Source organism: Chrysochloris asiatica, unplaced genomic scaffold (assembly GCF_000296735.1).
Source record: "Chrysochloris asiatica unplaced genomic scaffold, ChrAsi1.0 scaffold00026, whole genome shotgun sequence".
Taxonomy (NCBI): Eukaryota; Metazoa; Chordata; class Mammalia; order Afrosoricida; family Chrysochloridae; genus Chrysochloris; species Chrysochloris asiatica.
In genome coordinates, this window is record NW_006408544.1 from 814,948 (window position 1) to 825,500 (window position 10,553).

At 41.0% G+C, this 10,553-nt stretch overlaps 1 protein-coding gene across 1 annotated transcript in view; it reads left to right on the forward strand.

Moving 5' to 3' along the window:
• Positions 1-9,435, forward strand: part of LOC102842186 (V-type proton ATPase subunit E 1-like) — a 15,683-nt gene extending 6,248 nt beyond the window's left edge. The window contains exon 3 of the mRNA XM_006839824.1: positions 9,359-9,435. Coding sequence (XP_006839887.1) covers positions 9,359-9,435 — 77 coding nt within the window. The remainder of the gene's footprint in view (positions 1-9,358) is intronic.
• Positions 9,436-10,553: the final 1,118 nt, after the last annotated feature.

A 10,553-nucleotide genomic window follows, 5' to 3' on the forward strand; every position in this document is an offset into this window, starting at 1 on the left:
TGTTTAATGTATCAAATCTGTTCTTCAGATGATCTCTGAATTCGGGTGGGATATACTCAAGGTCATATTTTGGCTCTTGTGGACTTGTTTTCATTTTCTTCAGCTTCAGTTTGAATTTGCATATGAGCAATTTATGGTCTGTTCCACAATCTGCCCCTTGCCTTGTTTTGACTGATGATATGAAGCTCTTCCATCGTCTCTTTCCGAAGATATAGTCAATTTGATTTCTATGTGTTCCATCTGGTGAGGTCCATGTGTATAGTCGTCTCTTATGCTATCTAAAGAAGGTATTTGAAATGAACAAATCATTGATTTTGCAGAATTCTATCATGCATTCTCTAGCATCATTTCTATCACCAAGGCCATATTTTCAAACTACTGATGCTTCCTCTTTGCTCCCAACCTTTGCATTCCAATCACCAGGAATGATCAATGCATCTTGATTACATGTTTGATCAATTTCAGATTGAAGAAGTTAGTAGAATTCTTCTGTGTCATCCTCATTGGCTTTAGTGGTTGGTGCGTAAATGTGAATAATACTGGTATTCACTGGTCTTCCCTGTAGGTGCATGAATATTATTCTATCACAGAGAGCACTGTACCTCATGACTGATCTGGATATGCTCTTTTTGACAATGAATGGAACACCATTCTTCTTTAATTTGTCATTCCCAGCATAGTAAACCATGTGGTTGTCAGATTCAAAATGGCCAATACCAGTCCATTCCAGCTCTCTAATACCCAAGATTTCAATGTTTATGTGTTCCATTTCATTTTTGACAAATTCCAATTTTCCTATATTCATACTTCATTTTCCAATTATTAATGGATGTTTACAGCTGCTTCTCTTCATTTTGACTTGTGCCCCATCAGCAAAAGAAGGTCCTGAGGGCTTTACTCCCACAGGCTTTACTCCATTCGCATCATCACAGTCAACTCCACTTTGAGGAGGCAGCTCTTCCCTAATTGCCTTTTGAGTGCCTTCCAACCTGAGGGGCTCATGTTCCAGCAATATATCTGACAGAGTTTCTCTGCTATTCATAAGTTTTTCAGTGATTAAATATTCGGAAGCAGTTCATCACTCCTTCTTCCTAGTCTGTCTTCTTCTGAAAACTCATCTGAAACCTGTCCACCATGGGTGACCCTGCTGGTATTTAAAAGACCGGTGGCATAACTTCCAGAATCACAGCAAGTCACAGGCCACGTTGTTGTTAGGAACCATCAAATTTGTTTCCACACAACAGAATGAAAAACTGCCTACTCCCGGGCCATCCATACAATTGTTGTCATGTTTGAGTCCATTGTTGCTGCCACTGTGTCAATCCATCTTATTGGAGGTCTTCCTCTTTTTCACTGACCCTCCACTTTGCCAAGAATGATGCCCTCATCCAGGGACTGGTCCTGATAATATGTCCAGAGTCCAAAAGATGAATTCTCAATATCCTTGATTCTAAGGAGCATTCTGGTTGTACTTTTTCCAAGACACATTTGTTTATTCTTATAGCAATCCATATAACTTTCACTATTGTTCTCCAACTCCATAACTCAAACACTTTGACTCTTCTAAGTTCTTCCTTATTCATTGCCCAACTCTCATATGCATATAAGGTGATTGAAAAATACTTTGGCATGGATCAAGTCCACCTTAGTTCTCAAACCGTTCTCTTTGCTCTTAATACTTTAAAGAGATCTTTTGCAACCGATCTGTCTAATGCAATATGATTTCATGATTGCTGCTTCCATGAGCATTGATTGTGGATCCAAGCAAATTGAAGTCTTTGATGATTTCAATCTTTTCTCCATTTGTCATAATGTTATTTGTTGGTCCAGTTATGAGGGTTTGCTTTACATTGAGGACAATCGACACTAAGACTGTAGTCTTTGATCTTCATCAGTATTTAAATACTCTTCACAATCAGCAAACAAGGTTGTAGTCAACTGCATATTACAGGTTGTTAATGATTATTCCTCCAATACTGATGCCACATTTTTCTTCATATAATTCAGCTTCTCAGATTATTTCCTCAGCATACAGCACCTCCAGTGTTTCATCAGTTTGTTAAAACATTTCAATTTGTATTCCATCAAATCCTGGAGGTTTGTTTTGTTGTCGGTATCTTCAGTGTAGCTTGGACTTCTTTCTTAAATACCATTAGTTCTTAATCCTCTGGTACCTCTTGAAATGACTGAACATCAATAAATTATTTTTGGTACAGTGACTGTGTATCCCTTCCATCGTCTTTTGATGTTTCCAGTCCCATTCAATATTTTGCCCATAGAATCCTTCATTATTGCAACCTGAGGCTTGAAGCTTTTCTTCAGTTCTTTCAGCTTGAGAATTGTTGAGCGTGTTCTTCCATTTCAGTTTTCTAAATCCAGGTCTTTACACATTTCATTATTATAATTGACTTTGTCTTCTTGAGCTGTCCTTTGACATTTTATGCACAGCTCTTTTACTTCATGATTTCTTCCATTTCATCTCTATGCTCAAGAGGAAGTTTCAGAGCCTCTTCTGACATTTACTTTGGTCTTTTTTCCTGTCTTTTAAATTGCATTTCACTTTTATAATGTATGACATTCTTGCTGTCATCCTACAACTCTTATAGTCTTAGGTTATTTGTGTCTAATGCATCAATTCTGTTCTTGAGATGGTGTCTAAATTCAGGTGGGATATATTCAAGGTTGTATTTTGGTTCTCGTGTTTTAATTTTCTTCAACTTCAACCTAACCTTGCATACGAGAAATTGATGATCTGTTCCACAGTGTTCCCCTGGTCTTATTTTGGCTGAAGATATTTGTAATGAATAAGTCAGTGATCTTGAAAAATCACCAAGGCCATATTTTACAACTACTGATCCTTCCTGTTTGTTTCCAACTTTCCCTTTCCAATCACCAGTAATTATCAATGCAGCTTGGTTGAATGTTTGATCAATTTCAGGCTAAAGAAATTGGTTTGTTGTTGTCGTTAAGTGCGCCGAGTTGGTTCCAACTCATAGCAACCCTGTATAGAGTTTCCAAGGAGTGGCCAGTGAGCTTGAACTGCCGACCTTGCGGTTCAAACTGACCTTGCAGTCCAGCACATTAACTCACAGTGCCACGCCAGGACTCCAAAGAAGCTGGCATAATTCTTCATTTTAATTAACACTGGCTTTAGTTGTTGCTTCATAAATTTGAATAATAGTGGTACTAACCGGTCTTCCTTATGGTGGTGGTGGATGTATGCCATCAAGTTAATTCCAATTCACAGAGACCCAATATAGGATTTCCAAGATTGTAAATCTTTACGGGAGCACAAAGTCTCATCTTTCTCCAGCAGAGGGGCTGGTAGATTCTAACTTCTGACCTTGTGGTTTGTAGCCCAACTCATAACTTACTATGCTACCAGGGCTCCTTGGTCTTCCTTGGAGGCATCTGGATATTACTCTATCATAGACAGCATTGTACTTCAAGACACATCGTGAATTTTTTTTTTTTTTTACAATTAATGTGATGCTTTTCCTCTTCAATTTTTCATTCCCATCATAAAAAACATAATTGTCTAATTCAAAATAGCCGATACCAGTCCATCTCAACTTATTAATGCCTAGTATGTCAATCTTTAAGGAGCTCTGGTAGCGTAGTGGTTACGAATCAGGCTGCTAACCTTACAGTCAGCAGTTTGAAACTACCAGCTGTTCCACAGGCGAAAGATGAGGCTTTCTGCTCCTGTAAAGATTTACAGCCTTGGAAACCCTCTACAGGGTCGCTATGGGTTGGAACCGACTCCACGGCACATAACCACAACAACAACAACGTCAATTTTTATGCATTCCATTTCATTTTTGACAGCTTTCAATTTTCCTAGATTCATACTTTGTGCATTCGAAATTCTGATTCTTAATGGATGTTTGTAGCTGTTTCTTCTCATTCTGAATTGTGCCACATCAGCAAATGAAGGTCCTGAAAGCCTAATTCCATCTATGTCATTAAAGTCAACTCTACTTTGAGGAGGCATCCCTTCCCTAGTCATATTTTCAGTGCCTTCCAACCTGAAGGGTTCATCTTCCAGCACTGTATCTGATAATGTTCCACTGCTATTTGTAATGTTTTTAGTGACTAACTATTCCGAAGTGGTACATCTCCTTTTCTTGCTAGCCTGTCTTAGTCTGAAAGCTCTGCTAAAACCTGTCCACCATGGGTGATCCTGCTGGATTGAAAATAACACTAGCCTAGCTTCCAGCATTACAGAAACACACAAACTACCACACGGTGACAACCTCACAGATGAGTGATGGATCAATAACCACAGAAATGGTTAGATAGGAGCCTAATATGCTGTGTAAATTGTCATTTAAAAAAAAAAAACACAATAAAAAACTAAACTAGAAAAAAAAAAAAAAAAAAAAAAAAGGCAGAAAGCAGAGGTTTCTCTAATAGCACGGATCAGGAGCCTGGTACTGCTGATCTTACCAGGGAGCACAAGATATTCTATGGTGTCAAGTGTCCGTTGAGAGACATGCTTCTGAAGAAAAGATCCATCAGGCAGTTAATGAACCAACAAGGCTATATTCAGAGATCAAGCAGTCTACTGTGGGCTTAAACGGTGGCAAAGTGCACACAGAGTAGTTGAGGAGGGGAAGTTGCACTTCTGTAAGGGCAAAGAGTTCTCATGCCAGAATTTGAACAGCATGTACCCAACACAAAAACATATATCAAGACCAGTGAGTTCATGCACCTGATCGGTTTTCTCTTTGATCTGCCTTCCAGGTCAACCATGCTCCCATCCCATTGGTGACTGCAGCTACCAACCACTGAGCTAAACGGAAAAGAAAAGGGAAGATAACATCTTTGTCTATGTCAAGTAGTAATTAAAAGTTTGCCACCACTCTGTCACACCTATCATCTGAAAATCCCCTGGTGAACAAGTTTCAGTGAAACGTCCAGACAAAGAGAGGAGCTGTGTGAATGAATGAATTATACTATAAAAGTGCTGAGGAGAGACTATATTTCTCCCTCCCTAATGAAATAATCGAAGGCTCAGAGAAGATGAGGAATTATCCCCGGTACAGGCTCAGAGACTCACTTGAAGCTCCCAATTCTGAGTCCAACTTGCTTGACTAGCCCATTTCAGACTGTTACTTACAAAACAGCAAGTAAAGGTTTCTGTTGTGGTACTGTAGGATAAGCACTGGACTACTAACCAGAAAGTCAGTGGTTCAAACCTACCAGCTGCCCCAAGATACCCTATATAGGGCCACTATGACTTAGAACCAACTTGATAACAGCAACAATAAAGGTTCACTAAACCTCCAGTCTGTTCCAGTTCTGCCTCCAGGAATCCATATCTGAGAATGCTACTGCTCCTTTCTTTATACAATATGTAATTTCCATCTTTTACTATTTTGAATTCATGTAAGCATGTTATAAAAATCTATGGTACAGTACTTATTTATTTGGAGTGCTGGTGTGATGTTGCAGGATAATGCGCTGGACCACAAGGTCAGTTTGAACCACAGGTCCGCAGTTCAAGTTTACCAGCTGCTCCTCAGAAACCCTACACAGGGTCGCTATGAGTCGGAACCAACTCGATGGCACTTAACAACAATTTATTTACTGATAATCATTTCTTAGAAATCCTAATTTGGACTACATCTAAAGTAGTTTCTCATAGCAATTTAAACTTGCATAGCCAACATATATCTCCAGAGTTTATAACATTCAAATGCATGTAGTGATCACCACCACATGTAAAACCAAGCAGACAGATTGGGTATATGAGTGGGGTGAGTGGACTAAAATGGAAAGCTATCTAAAAACATGGACTGACAGAGAAAAAGCAAAAATCAGACAGGATAGGACTTGGCAGAGACAGTATATGAAGGGACAGGATGAGAATTATTACCTTCCACAGTTTCCCCTACTCCACAATCCAAAGACCATACCTAGTTCTTCCCTTGTGTGAGCTACCACCTGCTGTTACAATCAAATGAGGGAATACAGCCATCCCCAGAAGAGGGAAACAACCCCCAAAATCCCCCTTCACAAGTCTACCTTCCTTCTTCCTCCCTTAATATCTTCATACCAAGAAGTCCAACCTGTCGGCCTCTGGGGAAGGGGGCAAGGGTAAGTAAGTAGGTGAGCCCCGGACTCCTGCAGCTCCCAGCCTCATCTATGTCCCTGACGGTGCTAAAGGGAGGCCAGGCAATTCAAGAAATGTCAGGCACTCACACCAACTATGTCAAATTCATTAGTCATAACATCTGCAAATAAAGTAAAGGTCTCAGGTATAACATATTCATTCAGAACCTGCAATGTACAAGGACTATGATGTCAGGCTATGGAATGCTGTGAGAATGAAAGCATGAATGACAAATTTCCCATTGCCTACCTCCACCCAAGCATAGTGGTTACAAATCGGGCTGTTAACCTCAAGGTCAGCAGTTCGAAACTACCAGCTGTTCCATGGGAGAAAGAGGAGGCTTTCTGCTCCCATAAAGATTTACAGCCTCAGAAATCTTGTACAGGGTCGCTATGAGTCGGAACCAACTCCAGGGCACATAACAACAACAACAACCTCCACCCAAAGGCAAAATAGTGAAACTTGCCTGCTGTGTCTGTCCTATTGTGTGGTAGCTCTAGCAATCCTTTCTCTGACCTGCCTCCAGGAGGTATACCTTATGTGCCACAGTTAAGCTTCAGAAGCATAGAGACAATCAAGGTTATGAATAATATGTAGTTGTAACACAGTTCCATGCTGTATGTTGTTGTTGTTGTTGTTAAGTGCCGTCGAGTCAGTTCTGACTCACAGTCACCCTGTATAGGGTTTCCAAGGAGCGGCTAGTGGGTTTGAATCGCCAAACTCAACAGTTAGAAGTCCAGTGCTTATCCTACAGTGCTGCACTAGGCTATATGGTAAAATGAGAAAACCAAAGATCATGGCATCTGCAGAGAGTGGCTCTGGAATGAAAGAAGTGAACAATTACCCCCTTAGACACTGTCAGTGCTTGAACTCCTTTTGTCTTTTCTTTTTCCATTTAAGACCCAAGTCTACATCTTTGAGTTATGGTCACAGCTATAGGATACCATTGGAACTCCATTTGGGGACTGATGCATAAGCCATTCACGAATGCTCTAAGGAATCTACTAAATTGGCAGTCTCAATCTTTCTGGATCCCCAGCCAGAGAAATATGATCTCTTCCAATCAGTAGCAATGGTTCACTACAGTGGTAATTCTCAACTTTCATTCATTCAACAAATATGTATTGAGCACTTACGTGGTACCAGCTACTCTCAAGTTTACTAAGGAGACAATAATAAACAAAGTAGACTAAGTCATGGGGAGCATGGAGAACCCAGCTGAAATGTAATATTAGCATCTCCTGCTGCAGACAGGAAAGATTTCAAAAGGTTCCTGTGCAGAGACTAATATTAGCTTCATGTATCCCCTTCCTAGTCACCTTCCCACAAATTGCTGCATTAGACTGATATATTGAGAACAACAACCGTGTATTCTTCATCTTTTTAAATACAGAATCTGGAATTCTGAAGGTAACAAGAAGGCATCCCTGAGACATGAGCCTGGTTCCCCAGCATTTCCAACCTTCTACACTGTGGCTTTCAAAGTGTGGCCCCTGGACCCAAGGCAGGCGGCATTACCTGAGAACTTGTTAAAAACGCAAGTTCTCAGACCCCACCTGACATACCTAAATTCTGGGGGAGTATCCCACACCCCCTTGACAGGCTGTTGTTGCTAGGTACCATCTCATTGATTCCGAATCATAGCAACCCCCCCATGCAGAGGAGACCTGCCACCCCAGAGCTTTCTAAGCTGTAATCTTTATGGGAGCAAATCACCAGGGCTTTTCTCCCATGGAGCTACTGGGTTGCTTCAAACCACCAAACTTTCAGTCAAGCCAAGCACTTAACCATTGTGCAACCAGGGCTCCTTCCTAACAGTCTAAGGAAGACTAAACTTTGAAAACTACCGGTCAACACTCTCAAGCATCCACCCTGACCCACAACTGTTCTCACTGCTCTCCTTCCCAACCCTTTATGTAAGAATTTGATGTTGTTGTTAAGTGCCGTCAAGTTAGTTCAAACTCATAGCAACCCTATATAGGGTTTCTGAGGAGCGGCTGGTAAGTCTGAGCTGCTGACCTTGTGGTTCAAACCCACTTTGCAGTCCAATGTATTAACCCACAGCACCACACCAGGACTCCTTAGGTAACAATGTTGTTGTTGTTGCTATGTGCCATGGAGTCGATTCCGACTCATAGCAACCCTGTACAGGGTTCCCGAGGCTGTAAATCTTTACGGGAGCAGAAAGCCTCAGCGTTCTCCTGCGGAACAGCTGGTAGTTTCAAACTGCTGACCTTGAGGTTCGCAGCCCGATTAGTAACCACCACGTTTTCAGAGTGCTATGTTGTTGTTGTTGTCAGGTGCCATCGAGTCGGAACCGACTCATAGCGACCCCATGCACAGCAGAATGAAACAATGTCCGATCCTGGGCCAACCTCACTACCACTGCCACACTTGATGCCATCAATGATGCCACCTGGCCAATCCATCTCGTTAGAGGTCTTCCTCTTTTTCTCTGACCCTCCACCTTACCCAGCATGACATCCTTCTCCAACGATTATTTCCTCCGGACAATATGTCCAAAGTATGAGAGACGAAGCTTAGCCATCCTGGCTTCCAAGGAGCACTCTGGCTGCACTTCTTCCAAAACAGATCTATTGGTTCTTTTGGCAGTCCATGGCACTTTCAGTATTCTCCTCCAACACCACAACTCAAAGGCATCAATTCTTCTATGATCTTCCTACGATCAGAGCACTATAGGAATGCGTTACTCCATGCTTTCTATGTGTTAGGTACTGTGCTGAGCATTCTATACACGGGTTCTAATACTCACTGTACCCAGAGTTTGATAAAATCACTCAGTTTACTGAGGAAGAAATGGAGTTTCAAAGATGCTTAGTCACTTGCCCAAAGTCATACAGCTAGTAATGGAATCCTGATATAAATTTAGGTCTGTTTTAGTCCAAAGGTCAAACAACTGCAGACTGTACACTTTTTCCCCTAGTTTTTCACTATCTTGTTTTCTTCTCCTATGAAGTCAATCTTTCTTCCTTTTTTTTCTCACTAGGATCCTGTAACACAGCAACAACAATCAGTTCCTACCTGGCCTAATGGAAATCAGATCATCTGAGTTCTGTTTTCCATGGCTTAACAATAGCTGCATTTTGAAAGTAACACTTACTTCTATATACTCAGAATGCCCATTTACATTTTAACATGAATGTCACCCTTCCTAGCTACACAGTATATTGCTAAGTTTACTATATATTTTTTTGGAAAATGGGATCGTGTTCTCTATAGGAGACACCAATCTCAAGCATGGCAAGGATACCATGTTTGGTGGAGAGTCCGAGAAAACCCTCAATGAGATGGATTAACACAAGAGTTACAATAATGGATGCAAACATACCAATGATCATGAAGATGCACACGAATGAGCAGGTTTATACTTAAGGTACAGCCAGATTGCTCCTTAGAAGCAAGGATGGCAAGACTTTGTCTCTAATACATACTATGGACATATTATCAGAAGGGACCTGACCCTGGGGAAGGATATCATGCTTGGTAAAGTGGAGGGTCAGAAAAAAAGAAGAAGACCTTCAACAAGCTGGATCGGCATGGTAACAGCAGCAATGGACTCAAGTGTAACAAAAATTGTGAGGACGGTGCAGGACCAGGCAGTGTTTCATTCTGATGTGCACAGGGTCACTATGAGGTGGAACCAACTCAACAGCACCTAACAACGGCATACTTAATATCACCATAAATTAGACCCAACTTGATGGCAACTAACAACTGCTTAGGGGAATAAGATTAAGAATAGCATGAAACTATATTTTTATAGCCATTTTAGAGTTGCATTTATGGAGCAGAGAGGAAGAGGGACTGTGGGCCGAAGACGGGGGTGGGGGGGTTGGGAGGGGGGAAGTGTAGAGGACGGGTTTCTAGGATATGCCCTTTGGTCAGAAGATGATGCAGGGAGGGGATTGGAACCATGGCAATGAAATGATATATGATGGAATGAATGTAAAACTAAAGTTCTCTCATGTAAACTATCATATAATTCACAATAAAACATTAACAAACAAAAAATGCCATAGATGCAATAGATGCTCAATGAATCTGACTGGATGGATGGATAAATCTGCCATCCAGTGAATGTTCAATGCCTGGAGAAAAAGCAAGCAGAGTGGAACTTCCAAAATGTGTGTTCTATGCTAACCTTTAATTGGCGACAGTGTAGAGAAACAGTAATCCTGCATATGTCACTGGGAGTAATGTAAAATGGTGCAGACTCTTGGGGAAACAATTTTACTGTCTCTTAATAAGTTAAAAAAAACTATCTTGTGACCCATTAATTGCCCTTCTCACCACTCAAGAGAAATGAAAATGTATATAATCACATAAAGATTTCTATGTGAATGCTCATAGCAGCATTATTCATGATAGTTCAAAAATGAAAACAGCCCAAATGTTCATCAACTGGTGAATGGAT